The sequence below is a fragment of the Juglans regia genome, chromosome 13 (genome assembly GCF_001411555.2).
Source record: "Juglans regia cultivar Chandler chromosome 13, Walnut 2.0, whole genome shotgun sequence".
Taxonomy (NCBI): Eukaryota; Viridiplantae; Streptophyta; class Magnoliopsida; order Fagales; family Juglandaceae; genus Juglans; species Juglans regia.
In genome coordinates this window covers 20,658,236-20,675,906 of record NC_049913.1, presented here as the reverse complement: position 1 = coordinate 20,675,906, position 17,671 = coordinate 20,658,236, and the positions used below count along the sequence as shown (strand labels likewise).

Genomic DNA, 17,671 nt, shown 5'->3' with positions numbered 1-17,671 from the left:
ATATATATATATATATATATATATATATATAACACTTAGGGCTTGTTTGGATTCGTAAGTCATCTCAGCTCATCTCAACTCATCTCACTATTCATTACTATTCAGCAATTTTAACTCACAAATTTCACTACTATTCACAATCTATCTCAACTCATCTTAGGTCATCTCAAGTCATCTTCGAATCCAAACATCTCCTTAGTTGTAAACTCAATTCATCTCAATTCATCTTAAATTAATTATTAATGAGACCCACTACTTTTTTAACTTCTCTATTGTAAAAAATAGTGATTTGGCAAGAACACCAAATACAACAACACGTACCAAGAATGATTCAAGAAATTATAAACAAAGACACAACCAGATAGAAAATAAAATAATAGAACAAAAATACCAAGAACACGAAGATTTAACGTGGTTCGATCCTTTCGGATCTACGTCCACAGGGGAACTAGGCAGAGATCATCTTATTCAATCTTCAAATCGCAAGGATGTACAGGTTATAGGATTCAGGTCATCAGAATGACCTTAACTCTCTCAATCTCTCACTAATTTACAAGTTTCTCTCAAAAACCCTTTCTCTTTGTCTCTCTCTCTGTAATGTATCCACTTTTCTCTTTGGCTATAGTAGCCAACTCATGCCTTTTATAAGGCTGAATCACTTCAGCAAACCCTAATGACCTTGATTCTAACACGTGGGCATATGCTAACCAAGTGATTACAAAGTCTGAATCAGAATAATAAAGACAAACAAAAGGCACGTGGTCACTCCTTTGACCATTAGACACATGCAAGTGAAAAAAATACAACTTTATCCTTCTAAATAAAAATTGTTGACACATTAGTCATCAATCTCCACCTTGTCATCAATTTGACTTCAAGGTTCCTCATCTCTGGCCAATTCCCACCTTTTATTCCTTGGTCAACTCTCCTCCATTTTGATCAAGTCTAGATAGTGTCTGAACTTTGATCTTGGCAATGGTTTGGTCATCATGTCTGCAGGATTTTCTTCAGTTGGCACTTTCTCCACTTTGACAGTACCACCTGCAACCATATCTCTTACAAAATGAAGTCTAATGTCAATGTGTTTTAATCTTTCATGAAAAACTTGATTTTTAGTGAGATGTATAGTATTTTGATTATCACAGTAGAATGTGATATTACCCTTGTATAAACCTTGTTCATTTGTTATACCTTTCAGCCATAACACTTCCTTTATAGCCCTGTCATGGCTATGTATTCAGCCTCAGTTCTCATCAAAAGAAGCGCCGGTTGCATTAGGTTGCGCAAGTCCAGTTGTAAGTAGCTTTTCTCTTTGCAAAATTTCACAAGCTCCATTAATCAAACACTTACTGATCATATATTGTCAATACAATTTATTTTTCTCACCAAAAGAGATTTTAGTTGGAAAATTTGAACTCATGATTCAAAAGCATACAAAAAATTAACATGTAATTAAAAAAAACCACATCAACAAATGAAAGGTACTCTAAGATCTGACGTTGGTTTCGGCAAAATTTTAGCCAATATTTGGCTATTATCCCACTTTTTAATTTTTGGTTACACACTCAAAACATAAACACCTAAAATTTGCATTAGCCAATTTACTTTCTATAATATTAAAATATTATTATTATTATTTATTTTTATCTACTTTTTAATGCTTATTTATTTATAATGAATTTTTTATTTTTATTTTCACAATTTTCCATAACCTATACATCAAAATGGGTTATAGAAGGATGCAAAGAGATGAAAATGGGGGCATAGAGATAAGCAACATTATGGTTTTATATGGAGAGAGAAAATAATAGTTTTTAACAGGGGTGAAAATCTACTCCGACCAATGAGAGAATGGGGGGAGCAACCAACCGTAACCAGTCGATGGGGAGGAGAAACACCGGCCTTCTCAACGTCGGAGGTTCTCTGACAGTTCATGGTCGGTTCAATGACGAACTTCATCTGAGAAAGTAGAGGAGAGAGAGAGAAGATGAGAAGTGAATTGGGGAAGAAGAAGGGAGGAAGAAGATGATCTAATTTCGACTAAACGGCGTTGTTCTACTTAATTTTTTTTAATACGTTTTGAATAAAATGACGTTGTATTTAAAACACAACTACAGGCTTAAAAACGAAGCCGTTCCACTTAAACTTAATTAGAATGGCGCCGTTTTGAGTACAAAATATATATAAAAAAATTCTTTAATCAGCCGGTTCAGCAGTTTGAACTAGGTTCAAACCGGTGCCAAACCAACCGATATCGATTTTCTCTATTTTCTGCCGCATGTTGACCAATTCTCCACCGGTTTTAGCCGGTTCCGTGCTCCAGCGGCCGATCTGATATGTTTTCGGCCAGTTTGGACGTTTCTATACAACCCTAGTTTTAATTTATAGCTAGTGACATAATTCTATATAAATATGGCCAATTTCTGTAGTTGAAAGCCATTTCTATTTGACTTTGCCTCTTCCAATGCAGGGTAAACACTATAAGAAAACTGTTTATTTTTAACAAACTATTTCCTACAAAAATGGTTATTTCCTGCTAAAATGAGTCTGTTTTTGTCGTTAATAGTCATTCTAGTTACAAATAATCTGTCACAAATGCTAATTTTTCTTGTAGTGAAAACATGATGATATTGGGCAAAATTTGAATAAAAATGTTGAGTGCTTAATCTAATAAAGATGCTCTAATAGAGGGGGTATGGGGAAATTAAACTTAAACAAATGCAGAAGACAAAAAACTTAGAAATGGAAGGGAGAGGTGGGGAGAGGGAGAAGCAAGGCTGGCTTCTCCCCCTCCTAGTGAGATTTCTTGGTGGTTTGGGAGGGTAGCAATGAAAGGTTTAACTATTTTTGTCACATGATGGCTAACTAGCAACTAAAGATGGAAAAGTTACTAGACATTTATAGCTGGTAAGGTGGTGATGAATTGATTAATGGTGCTATCAGACATAGTTGGAGCACAACAAAATACATTTATAAGGGGGGCAAAGACAATGTTATCTCCTAAGAGCTGTTGGTCGGATACTTCATGAGTAGACACATCCAGACAAGGAATAAATGTTGATTGATACATTAATAGAATAAGATAATTGCTACCTTAGCCCTATAGATTTAGGGCTTGATAATTACATACATTTAAAACTTGTAAAATTCAAATTAAGGCGACAGCTAAAGTTTAGACTTTCGTAGTTTAAAAGAAATTTTTTTTCCTAGGATTATAATTTATCTTTTTAATTACATCAAGATAACTGTGGAAAACATTTCTTGTTTATGAAATTTTTGTACCATATTATGTAGCTTTGAGTTTGAATGAGATCTAGATGCACTTAGTTGATGGAAAAAGCATATATTTTTTCTAACTACATAAAAGCATACATGGTAAAAGTAAATAGACCACTTGTACAAGTCACTAGAGAACTTAGTAGGGTTACTAACAAATATATTAACATCGGACAAGGAATGGGTGGGTATCCCACATGCTTGGAGTTTTACCTACTTGCCTGTATAATATATATGCTTAGAAAAATATCTATATAAACCAAAACCCTAATTTTTCTCTTTCTCTCCTCTCACTTTCCTCGCCCGGCGCCACCTCTCTTCTCTTCCCATTCTCTTCTCTCTCTCTCTCCTACCGACGCCCCTCTCTCCTCCTCTCGAAATCTCCACACCCACAGACATGCCATGGTCATGGGTCACAGTTTGTTGCCGCATTCAGTCCAATTGCCAATTGCAGCCTTTGTTCTCGTCATGGTCGTGGTTCTTTGTGCATTTCTTTGACTTCATATATTTTTTTGGTTGGATCTATGTATTACTTGGTATTTGATCTATAGATTTAGAGGTTGGACCTGTTGATTTGATAGTTGAAAATATGTTTGATTTTTTTTTTGGCAAATTCCAAATGGCTTGTAAGGCTGTCCGCCCTAGCAGGCTAGCAGCAATCGGACAAGGGTACCTGTATTTGAGGGACGGTGCCAAGGAGTGGGGCTGACAAGTGTCCCCCCACCCAAGCGAGGGCGGGGAGTGAATTGGGTAGCTATCCATCCACACAAGGTGAGTATCGATCCTAGTACGATAGCATTAGATGATTCATGTCTGGATGAGGATGAAAATTAATTTGAATGTAATTAGATATGTGGATTCAAGTTTAGTTTAGTAAGAAACTAAGAGCTCAATTAGTACCAAGATAGAATTTTCATTAAGAACATATTAGAATAAAATATAGAGACATTAGATGTATTGAGAGGCTTACAACTTTGTCTTCCACTTGGGATACCTAATTTGGTGGTAGAATCAGACTTTTTAGTATTGGTGCAAGAATTACAAGCTACTCAAGAGTCTTTCTCATCAAATAGTAATATGATAAAGGATGTAAAAGATCTAACGATGCATTTTACAGATTTGAACATTCAACATATTTATAGGGAAGGTAATGGAGTAGCTCATAGTTTGGCACGTTTTGCATGGAATGTAGATCATTATATCCATATATGGTGGGAACATGTCCCAACTTTTGTGGATCATGCACTTTGGTTTGACCAGTTTGCTATGTAATGTTTTCTTATAAATGAAAGTTTGTTGATTATCAATATATACATATATATATATATATATATATATATATATATATATAGACATTAGAGGCTACATACATGCCAACAACACGAAGATCTAAAGTGCAATTTCTCAATAGTACACAAACAAAGTAAAAAATGAAAAATTCTACTCACAAGCCTTATACCACACACATGTTTTTATTTTTTATCTTTAATTTTTTTTTCCAACAGGTATGTAATGTAGATCTAGCTGTTGAATAGAATAGCTCGTAAAAAATGATACCTACATTCAAGAACCTAATCACAACATTAACAAGATAAGAGGACTTCCCATGTTCTAAGAAATTAAGCGATTACTATATCTACCCTAATATGGAAAGAGTGAAGAAAAATGGGCCTTAGCATCAGCCCAAAAATGCCGATTACCTTCTTAATGGCATATATGCCAATGATATTAATGCCATACGTGAACCAATTAGACCGATTAGAAGCTAACATGTGATAACAAATTTGTATTATTAAGCAAAGTGCCCCCAGTTTAATTCTCTTTTAATTTCTTTCTAATTTATTTTTTTCATATTTCTTTTTCTGCAACAAGTGCTGTTGAGAATATTGGAGATTAAAATACAAAAAATTTTTGCACGAGTTGTATATATATAATTTATTGGAGAACAGAATAAAATAGAATTGCAGTACTTATAATTAAAAATGATAGATAGATAGATATCAGATCGATCTGTAGCTAGGAAAAGGAGGGGAAATACAACATGAGCATGAGTATAGTACAGCGTTTTATCATGGCTGATGAACATCATCATGAACATATATATATATATATATATATATATATGCTACGTACGTACGTACACATGCACACTGAAAAGGGGAAACAACCAAAAAATGGGCATTTCCTCGAAACAGCCCATTTAAATGCATGGCTTTCAAAGTTTGAACATCGGTGGAAGCGCTGTTTGCAATAAATAAATGGCTTTAATTAATTATCATGCATGCATGCATCTTAATTTAATTTGTTCAGTAACGAACAACCGAAAGGAAGATTAAGAACATGAGTGAAGGAATCAATCAAGTTCAAAACCCAGCAGGCAGGCAGGCAGCAGGAAAGTGGGAAAAAACATCTTGAAATCATGTGTTTGATCTGGCACTTAAAAGCAGCAGTGCTAAGAAAATAAATAAAAGTTATTCTGTTTAGAACAATCTTAAACTTTAGAGCGAGCGAGCTGCATGCAGGCAGGCACAGTAGTTCATGATGATTTAAAATTTGAACTGGGTGTTTCGAGGAAATGCCCCATTCTTTTGTTGTTTTCCCTTGTTAGTGTCGTGTGTACGTCAATATATAGGATGTTCCAGCTAGCGGCACGCTGCTGTATTTCTACCCCTTATTTCCTACAAGTTTTATATTTTGAATATTTTGAGTAATTATATATATATATTAATTCTTGTTAGGTTTAGTGGGAAGATTAGATTAGATTATTGAAAAATATTCAATTACTAGCTACGTACGTACATGATATCAAGAAGCAAGCATGGTGAAAAATAATTAGAACGAAGTTAATTAAAAAGATCAGTTAAATCACTAATTTTTTTTTTCAAAAAAAAAAAAAAACGATAGGAAATGGCCACTTTAGTAAATTAAATTATAGTTAGACTAGTGATCATTATAAGAATTAAATGTTCGATACCACGTCAAATCATTCAAATGCATTTAATTATTCCACGTATTGGGTTCATGCAGCTTAATTGTTGGGAGATAGCTTATTCAAAATTACAATATAATTTTAAAAAATAAATATTTTAGTCACAAAAAGATTTTATAAAAATAAATTTAAAAACTGACGTACCAGTTTGATATGATACATTAAATTATAAAATTAATTTTATTATAAAGTCGATCTATTGCATCATATGAGACCATGTGAATTTGTAAGTTTATTTTTATAGAATTTTTTTTGTAGTTGTAGCACTTTTCATTTTATTATAAACATGGAATTTTAATTTACTCCTAAGATATATATCATTAAGTTAAAATATTTGAATAATTTAATTACGTCATTAAGTTAAAGTAGTTATTAAATGAGAAATAATAGGTCTAAGTTTCTAAGTTGAATTTAAAGTACTTAATTAACAGGGTTCTTATTGTATCGTGAAGATTCGAATTTAATTTAAGAAAAATCTGAAGTTGGGAGATGGTCAATATATGGAAATTAAAGAACCGGAGCTAATTAAATCGATCAGTGTGTGGAAATCACGCTAGGAAGTGAGAGTGAGAAAAGATGAGAGAGGGTTGTCCTAATTGTAGCGTAAAGATTCGAATTTGGAGGAGAGATGGGGAGGGTGACGAGGCCTACAGCTCAGTGGCCCCAAGCCATCGCCGCATAACGACACCTTAGGCTGCGTGAGGACTGCATGAACTGTGATACCAACATCCACACACACACACACATATAATCAGCATCATCTCATGAGAGAGAGAGAGAGAGAGAGAGAGAGAGAGAGAGAGAGAGAGAGAGAGATGGGTATGCATATATATGGATGTCATGCATGGATGTGTTGAATATATATATATATATATATAGTATATATATAGTGGAGGAACAATACAAGTACTACTGACCTAAACAATTTTATCCTTTAAATAAACTGCAGCAAGTAAGAAGCACAAAGGTCTACAGATTGATTGTTTTCTTCTCTTTCATTTCCGGATTGTAGCTGTCCCCCTGAGATACTTTGTGCTTGGTTCTTTGTGGAAAGCTTAAGTAGTTCGAGGGCCAGAACTCAGGGGGTAAAACTATCCTATCAATTTTGAGTCTTTTGAGCTAGATTTTTACTTTTTCCAAATCCTGAGAGCGGAATTGATAGCTGAAAATCTTTCTGGGTTCTGGTAATTTATTTTTATTCTTTCAGATTCACTTTGTCTTGAAGAAAGAGCGCGCGCAAGAAAAGCAGCTGCACTTTTTCTAGAAGATGGCCGCCCCTTCCTCGTCCACATTGTATTTCGGCAAGAGAGAAGAAATTCAAAGCCAGACAACCCAGCAGCCTTCTTCTACAATCACTTCCTCAACCAGTACTACTCCAACCACAGCACCTCAAAAGAAAAGGAGAAACCAACCTGGAAATCCAAGCAAGTATCTGATCTTTTAGATCTGTTTATAATAATTGTTGGTTAATTAATTTCCTCGCTTTTTAACTCATTAAATATGGATATGGAAACCCTAATTAACTCTGAATTTTCAGCGCAATTGAGGTTTCTCAATTAATAAGTATTTTTGGGTTTGATAATATATATAGATATATATGCATGTTCCTTCTAATTTCGTTTTTCCATTGAATTGTCCAAATTATAAGCTTTGAACTTTGCAAAATGGAATTGACAAAAAGTCATGAGCAAGATTCAATAGTCTGGTCCTGATCCCTAGCTTATTATTATTATTATTATCTCTTACAATCAATATTTATTCGAATTTTGCAATATTTTATTGTTTATTAATGAGGCATTTTTTTTCAATGACAGATCCAGATGCGGAGGTAGTAGCACTATCTCCCAAGACCCTAATGGCAACAAATAGGTTCATATGCGAGGTATGCAACAAAGGGTTCCAAAGGGAGCAAAATCTACAGCTCCACAGAAGAGGACACAACCTGCCTTGGAAGCTGAAGCAGAAGAGTAAAAAAGAACCTAAACGAAAGGTTTATCTGTGCCCCGAGCCCACATGCGTGCACCATGACCCCTCCAGAGCTCTCGGCGACCTCACAGGCATAAAAAAGCACTACTCTCGAAAGCATGGCGAGAAGAAGTGGAAATGCGAGAAGTGCTCCAAGAGATATGCTGTACAGTCAGATTGGAAAGCCCATTCGAAGACCTGTGGCACTAGAGAATACAGATGTGACTGTGGCACCCTCTTCTCAAGGTAATGATCTAATCTTATCCATGTAGCTTTGACACTAACATGATATGCAAGTAGTTTTTATACAGTAATTGATAAATCTTTCATTGTATATAGGAGTTGACATAGAGTAACTATAAAGGGTTGTTCTGGGAGATGTGTAGGCTAGCTAGCTAGCTAGTACTGCTAGTTAGAGTACTGTACAGATGTGAGAAAAAGGTCTAGTTATTATTATTATTATTTTTTGAAGTTCCTCATGACAGAGGAACTTTGCCTCAATTCTCAAAACTCTAGCGACAAGAATGAATTACAAAAGGAAGAAAACAAAAGTTTCAGGAATCTTTCTTTCAAACATCTCTCTCTTGCACAGTGTGTTTTAATTTGTGGAGGCTATGGCAGGAGAGGATAGGAGGGGAGGGGACTCCCTTCCACGTGAGAAATCTGTAAAACTGGCATGGTCTACGGGTTATTCAAAAGGGCAATGAAGGATTTTTGAGAAGAAAATAAAGCAAGCTAGGAAACTTCAACTTCAACTTCAACTTCTTCCCTCGAAAAAACCGCCTTTCGTCCTTTTCTCGTTCACGTGTAGCAATACAATGTTAAAGAGGGTTTGTTTTCTTGTGAGTTGGATAAGTTATTGGCTTTGTTCTCTTCCAAGTTGGATACGCGTATTCAGCGACGACGAGCTCTTTGATGATCAGGTACTTCTACCCATGAAAGTTTTAGTGTCATGGGGCCAAATTAGATTCTCTCGGCCTGATCCCTCTCTCACGCACAACAGTGCGTAGTACTGGCCGGTAGTACAATTTCCCATTGGTGATGCAACCAGTAATATTCCATCATTGCAATCCTTTTTCTCTTGTTCATGCAGTACTTCACCTTTCTCTTATAAATGATCTCATCTTTTTTATTGCTGATTTTCATTAAGAAATCTTTCTAATTTCAAGGAAAAATAGAGTAGTACTAGTCATATTCAAATGAATGTTTTTTTTTGGTTTATTTGTTTATTTTGTTTAGTAATTGGTCTCGCAATATTGGAAACGCTAGCAATGTTTAATTTGTAGTTAATTATAAGGAGGATCCAGTAGTACTATATATTAAATGTGTTTTTTTTTTTTTTAATTCAAATTTGAAAAATGATCCTCTTAATTTTCATCGATATAAGAGCCGGTCTTCAGAGATACCAAATGAGTTTTTGTTTTGGTTCGTCTATACTTTATAGTTTTCATGCGTGATCCAGTTAAAATTCTATAGGGCAGCCTCTGGTTTTTTTTGTCTGAATTCCCGTTGTTGGGAAAGAACTGGATCACTACTTACAATGTTTTACCACGTGCATATACAGTTAATAAATTTCATTTTTTTTAGCTTTCGTGTTAACTTATATATGATCTCGGTAAATAAAGTCATGCATGCCATTAATTCTCGTACGTTCACCTTTCCCGTTAATTCGTTTCTTTAGTACTCTTATGTGTCTAAGAATTGATCATCATCCATATCTCATTAGTCATGTTAATGCTATTGATCTTCCCCTAGAAAGAAATTAAGTTTCTTATTGCATTAAGAGAAATACTTTATTATACAAAAATAATTTCACAAACTGATATGGTTTATTGTGATTTATCAGATTGTAAAATTATTTTTATTGTAAAGTAAATATAACATATCACATGAAATCACGTCATTTTGTGGAATTACTTTTATATGTGTAATCATTTTGTAACTGTATCACTGCTCTTGCATTAAGTCAAAACAAAATAATTCCTTGTTATGAGTACTTCACTATTTATGGAATGTTTTGAACTCTATTAATTTGTTTTGAATTATTTAAGTACTATCTTTCCGTGAATATATATTCCAAGGAAACAAGCACAAATTAACAGTACCGCATATATACATAAGAGCTAGGCCTCCTTAAATTACTGTTCTTTCTAGCTAGCTAGCTAAGCTTGCTTAAACGTCGTCGATCGGGACGAAAATAAAAAAGGCCTCCTCCCAGCTTTAATTTGGGTTTCTTAATTTACTCTCGAAAAGTAACCTTACTTTATCATGTCAAATTCCACCTACACATGCTGTTACAATATTCAATGACAAGTTGTCTTTTATTGACTTTCTTTCGTCTATATTTTAATATAACTGTTGCAGGCGAGACAGTTTCATCACTCACAGAGCCTTCTGTGATGCACTGGCTCAGGAGAGTGCAAGGCATCCAACCAGCTTAAACACCATGGGAAGTCATCATCTTTTTGGAAACAATCACATGAACTTAGGCCTATCACAAGTGGGTTCCCAGAATCCCCCACTACACAATCCGAACCATCCATCTAGCAATATGTTACGGCTTGGCAGCTCCGGAGGTGCTGCTAAATTCGAGCACCTCATCCCTCCGTCTTCTCCTTTTGGACAATCTCGGCAACCAATGCCTCCTTCATCTGCATTATTCAACATGCCGGATGCAAACCAAAGTTTTCCAAACAAACACTTGCATGGACTTATGCAGCAGCTTCCTGACCTTCAAAGCAGCAGTAACAATTCCCCCCAAGCTACCAATCTCTTTAACCTCGGCTTCTTTTCTAACAGTAGTAGTTCCATGGGTGGTATCAATGGAGACCATGCAAATTTATCATCTTCGGGCTTGTTAATGCAAGATCAGCTTAATAATAGCAATGGTAGTGGCGGCGGCCATGGGACAGCTCTCTTCTCTAGTGGCAACATGGGTCATAATGGTGGGTCCTGTGTCTCTTCTCTCTACGGCAGTTCAATGCATCCTGAAAACATTGACTCCCATATGTCCGCCACCGCATTGCTCCAAAAAGCTGCTCAAATTGGATCAACCTCCAGCAGCAATAATTCTTCTTTGCTAAGAAGTTTGGTTAGTTCTTCATCAAGTACTCCCACATATGACAAGCAAAATGCGCTGGCGAGTTTTGGCATCAACTTTGGCAGTGGTCATGGAGGAACAGATCATCAGAACCTAAGATCACACATGGAAAATGAAAGCCATCTCCAAGGATTAATGAACTCTCTTGCCAATGCGGGCTCTTCCATATTTGTAGGTGGTCACGGACAGGATAACAACTTCGGTGGATTCAATGGATCACATAGGAACACGAGTTTCAGCGGCGTGGACGAGGCGAAGTTACACCAAAATCTGGCTCATGTGAGTTTCGGAGGGTCTGACAAATTAACTTTGGATTTTTTGGGTGTGGGAGGAATGGTAAGGAACTTGGGCGGCGGGTATTCGCAAACAGATCAACAGCAGCAACATGCGATGAATATGAGCTCTTTGGAACCCGGTTTAAGTACAGATCAGGGAAGTCATGAACCATTTGGAAGCACAACACTGCAATAAGCGTGCATGGATGTTTGAAGAAAACAAATAAAACAATATGCATTCCCCAGTTTGGTTCGCACTTACGACAATGTTCCGATCCTTGAATTACATGTCGGGAAAAAGATGATCTTTTTTTGTTTTTTGTTTCTCTAGTCTTTTTGACCCTTATTAAGTTTCTATTCGATTCCTAAATATTTGTTTAGAATCAACTTTTCTTTGATCTGGGTATAAATTACTGGTTTAGTCATCAGAAATGATATTTGTAGTCATGAGTATGTAAGCGTTGTGCAGTTATTTTGAAAAAAATGAATAAATATGAGACTTACATAAAAGAAAATTAATTTTTTAATAATAGATTCCAGTCTTTTCAAAAATTATTACATGACGTTTACGCATTCTACGACTGTATGTAACATAACTCTTGTAATATTTAACGATGTTATTAATTAGGACAATGTTACAACTCTTGCTGGGATCTCTCCTGGAGTTTTAGCATGTGTTTTTTTAAGTTATTTTTTATGTAGTTTTTTTTAACATTTTTAAAAAATAAAATAAATTTAAAACATTATTAAAAACATTTTTTTAATTAAAAAGTAAAAAAAAAATCATTAAAAAATATTTCATTAATTACAAAATAAAATAAAAAATCATAAAAAATAATTTTATGGTAATAATATTAGGGTAATTAATTAAAGTTGGTTCCATGCATGCCTAACAGACATGACCTCGAACGTCGCGTGCGTACATCTTTCGCTCTCGGATAATAATTCGCATAAATCCAATCACTCAGAAATTTCAGAGAAATTTCAGAGCCCTAACGTACAGATTTGTTTTGTATGTCCGCAAAACTTTAGAAAAATATAACGTAAGCCATGTTGGGAAGAATGTCAAAAATATAAAAGGACACTGATCGATGATCCTCCTCACTCTTTTGATCAGAATCTTCACATGCTGACTACATTCCAACAGAATCGACAAGAGGAAATTTTATTTCGTATTTCATGCTCGATTGCAATGTCCAATTAAATATATTTAATTAATGTGACAGAGAGAGATGTTGATCATATATATATATATATATTGGGTGGTCCAAAAATAAATAAAAAATCTTCCAATTGCTATAAAGAATTCGGAGAGTATTATTCTCCTTTCTCTCTCTTGTCGATTGATGTGCGTATATGTATATATATATATATATATGAGTATTAGTGTTATATATACATATAATTTTACATACAATATATTCATCTTATTTTACTAGTTTTTTCTTTTTAACATACAATATATTCAAATCCTGTAGTTTTTTTTTTTTTACTTTTTGCGGCAAAGCCCCTCGCGGCAATAAGACAGTTTTGTTGTAGGATCAGCATGTATGACTATGCGTAAAATTACAAGTAAAAATAGTATTTATATATATATATATATATATATATATATATATATATATATATACGCAAAACTAATTAAGCTAATACCATCAACAAAGTGATTGCTGAATATTAATAAATCTCGTTCCCTTTTATAAAATTTCTTTGACTTTTTCTTTGGCTCTGTGATTAATCCAGCCCTCGACTCTTTGACTTATAGGTTCTTAAATTATTTTCTCTCGATAAAATAAAAAAAGAAAAGAGATAATATTTACAATTATGAGTGTGTAAGTGTCGTATAATTATTTTAAAAAAAATAAATATAAAATTTATATAAAAATAAATATTTATATATTTTATGACTGTATGTAATATTATTATAAAAAAAATTAATTTTATTATTACACATGGTTTGTTTTATTAATTTAATTATTAATATTATATATTTTGAAGAATCTATCTAAACCGCGGACTGATAGTTGTTGTCATATACTCTGTATCAACCAGAGTATGCAGAAAAGCAGATAGCATTGCTTTTTATAGTAATTATTAGAAGCTCATGTGTGGCAATTTTTGTCGCGACTGCTGTCTTTTTTCCTTCCTTTAGGGAATCATCAGTCCGTGACTGTGAAATTATACATCATTTTTGCTTTCAAATTCCAACTATACCGTGCATGACAGGTAGCTAGCTAGCTATATTCATTCATTATTTCTTTTGGTTTTATTTTTGTTGGGGGGCTCATGATATTGAGTTTCAGGATTTAACACATTCCGTTTTATTTTTTTCAGAAGAAAAAATTTGGGTTTCAATTAATTAGAGTATCATGCTAGAGTATATGTTTTAAATTTTAATTTAAAAATCTTCTGGATATCTCAATGGTACTTGACTAAGGCCTTAAGTAAGAGAGATACATATATAAAATGGATTATACAATATTTATTGCTATCCGTATAAATATTTTGAATAATATTAAATTATGAGTAATATATAAATGGTGTGGCTACGCCCCTCATGAATTTTATTAAATTTTTGAGAATCTTTTAAATAGAAATCTGTTAAAATCTGATTTATATTGAGATTTTAGTTTGATTAATTTTAAAAATTTTTTAAATTAATTACTTTTAGATTTGTTTGGGTTTTTGTGAAAAATGTTTTTGGCTTTTTTTATATTGCACTTAAATCTAGGCAAATGACAATTAAATGGAAGTATTTGTTGGATTTTTTTTTTCAACATATAAAAGCTGTTTGGAATGAACTTGAAAATTTATTGAACATTTTAAGTAGCCATATATACATGTAGTGGAAGAATGGTAAAACTTAGGGACTAAATAAATAGTTAGAAAAATTATCAACTAGCCTCTCTCGCCCTTTCCAGCCTTTTCCCTTTAGAGCGCCCCTCAAAACCAGAATAGATGGGGGGTTGGAACTTCGGCTCCTCCCTCCTTCCCTCCTCCTCCTTCCCTTTAGTTTTGTTCCTTTATTTTTGCTAGCTTTGTTTGTTAAAGTGGGGAGAAATGCCAATCTGTTGTTCTTTGGAGTAAGGCGACCACCACGCGCCCCACCGCAAGATTCCCAAAACTTCAATCCTTCAAATGGGCGAAGAATCTCGTCGAACGGAACGGTGAGTGAGCCACATGCGCGATCTAAAGTGCCCGCGTGACAGCCAAGCTCCACCGCAGGGGGAGCTCTATCGCTGCCACACGCGGCATTTCCAGGACCAAGGCCACCGGTTTCTTTAGACTCGACTGTCTACCATATTACTAGGGTGGTGCGTGTCTCTCATGTGCCATCACAGTTTATGTGTTTGCTTTTTTGATTTCCTCTAAGGTTGAAAATGTGGATCTACAACTTTTCAAGCTATATTTCACTATTTTCCCATGTATCATTTACGTTTTTCTGTTATTTCCTTTATTTTAGTCTCTTGGACACTTTGTTCATAGAGTGAAAGTCCTCTCGGCCTCCTCCGGAGGGTGGGGTTTGAAATCTCTATTTTAAGCAGAGTGTGGTCTCTTAGACGGTTTGTCTGTAGAGAGTTATAGAAGTTAAGATCATACCAGTCACAAATAAATTTGTGTACTAGTGAAGCCCCAACCGTGAGTAGTTGGCTTGTAATATGGAATTTCTCTTGTATGTATCAGTCACAACTGTAACTTCAATTTCATGAATGAATAAAGTATATTTCCCATAAAAAAAAATAATGTGCTATATTACAACTCTATATAATCACATAGAGTGTAGCTTAATTATCTAGCCTTGATTTCGCTCTTTGTTCTCCTAATTCCCATTCCAAGGCCTTTTTTTGTTTGGCTTGTTAGGGTTTAGCTGCATGCATGAGTACTCTTATCTTTCTCGATTATCTTTATTGTACTCTTGTTGTGGCCTTTTGCTCGTGAAATTTAAATATGCGCTAAATACGGAAGGGTGATTTCATATATATAAATATATATACACACACACAAAGGAATCCCACAAGCAGATCTCACACACTAATATGACACATTGCTAGTGTGCCACGTCTCTACCTTTTTTTTTTTTCTCTTTCTTTCTCCCCTTCCCCCGTGTCGCCACCCCTGCCCTCTCCCCGTGCCATCTCTCTGCATCGGCCATGGTGGTCGAGGACCACCTTAGGGTGGGTAGAAGACACTGATGCGGTATATGCGGCATCGTCAGCTTGGAGCTCACGGAAGCTTGCCGTGCACGTTGGTGGTCGGGGACCACATTTCGCACACCGTGTGCGTGGTTGACCACTCACCGCTAGGTGGCTAGGGTGGCAGGATCTGAGCCGATCAACTCAAATCCTTGGAACATCCCGGGAGGGCAAACAATGCCGGCGAGGAGGGAAGGGAGAGAAAGAGAGAGGGAAAGGGGGAGGAGGGGAGGCATGGAGAGAGAGAGAGAGAGAGAGAGAGAGAGAGAGAGAAACAATAATAAAAGAAGGGAGATGTGGCACACTATGTGTGGGAGCCTTTTGTGTCTCTAGCAGCCATTGTCAATGCTCATACAGCTACTAATTTCTGAATTATTATGATTATGCATTAGGTCTCGATAATAACATATACATAAATAATTAAAGGGCACTCTTGGGGGAAAAATTTCTAGGAATTATTATTTTTTGGATAATATTTAAGAGTCTATTAATAAGCAAAAACCATATATACGATCGAATTAAACTAATATTTTGCCATATCCCTATAGATAATTATATAACGTTAATAATGGGGGATCAAAGGGCAACTCATGGTATATCGATCCCTAGCTAGCAAGGAAAACAAAGTATTAGAGGATATATCAATCATGTGTGGTTCCATGAGATCAATAATTAATAGTATTAATTAATTAATTAGATGTAGCCTCTAATAAAAACACTGCATGTGAGGCCTATCACCAAAATGACCGAGCCTGTATTAATTTAGTAATTATGTTTAAAAGAGATTTTCAGAGGAAACTTGGAACTCATGACCATATTCCAATTGATGGTTCTTTAATTCCGTAGTACTCCTACCAACTTAAGGCAATTAGCTGCTCTTCCTTCACCATGAATATATACCAAATTCTAGCTTAAAAGGGACATGAGATCGATCAATATATAACAAACTATATATATGATGTGATGCATAGATCAATTCTGATACCAATAGATGCAAAGCATGGATTAGTTCTGATACCAACAAAGATGGGCATATGGATTTAGGATTGAAGCCTAGATGCAACCGATCGGTAGAAACATTATTGCCTCACAAAAATTAAACAACTCTTCTAAAATCTTAAAGAAATCCAGTGTTATGAAAAAAAAAGTAAAATAAAACAAAACAAGAAATCAATCACACGACACAAAAATTTACGTAGTTTGGTAACGTGCTTACATCTACGGAATTGCAGAGGATTTTATTATTCTGAAGAATGTCAAAGTACAATGTGGGGCGAAATTACAATGCTCATAACTGGCCATACTATTCATAATAAACATATATATAGGTTTACACGGTAGAAGCCCTAATTTTTTAATCATTGTGTTATTCGCTCGAGCTCGAGGCTCTCTTTGTTTGATGTTCACTCAAGCGATATGTCAAGTGAGTATTGATCGAACTCTCTGCTTAACATTCGCTCAAGCAACTTGTCAGGCGAACGTCGAGCAAACTTTTTGTCTGGCGTTTCACGAGTCACAAACCAGGTCAAAAAATGTTTCCAAGGGCTTTGCCGCTAGACTCCACCAAAAAATCGTGATGAATCCTTGTCGGGTCAGGTCATCAAATCGAACTGCCACAAGAATGAACCAGGCTCCACAAACCCAACATGCAATACTATAATATCATAAAGGACAAAGAAAAACCCTCTCATATAGTATTTTCATTCTAAAATTAGAATAATAATAATCATTTCTTCTCTAAACATATGTGATGCCCTCGGCCTCACTTGAGATTTTGGAGAAAGGCCAAGACATCAGGATGCACACCACATGAGCAAATACCCCTTGCATTTTGTGGAAGATTGTGTGCTCTTATGCCCAGCATACACTTATA

At 35.1% G+C, this 17,671-nt stretch overlaps 1 protein-coding gene across 1 annotated transcript; it reads left to right on the top strand.

Moving 5' to 3' along the window:
- The first annotated feature begins 7,164 nt into the window (after positions 1–7,164).
- Positions 7,165–12,050, top strand: LOC109006339 (protein indeterminate-domain 4, chloroplastic-like). The gene is made up of 4 exons (XM_018985597.2): positions 7,165–7,350; positions 7,473–7,689; positions 8,080–8,476; positions 10,595–12,050. Exons 2-4 carry the CDS (start codon positions 7,533–7,535, stop codon positions 11,799–11,801), a joined length of 1,761 nt encoding a protein of 586 aa, XP_018841142.1. The 5' UTR covers positions 7,165–7,350; positions 7,473–7,532; the 3' UTR covers positions 11,802–12,050.
- Positions 12,051–17,671: the final 5,621 nt, after the last annotated feature.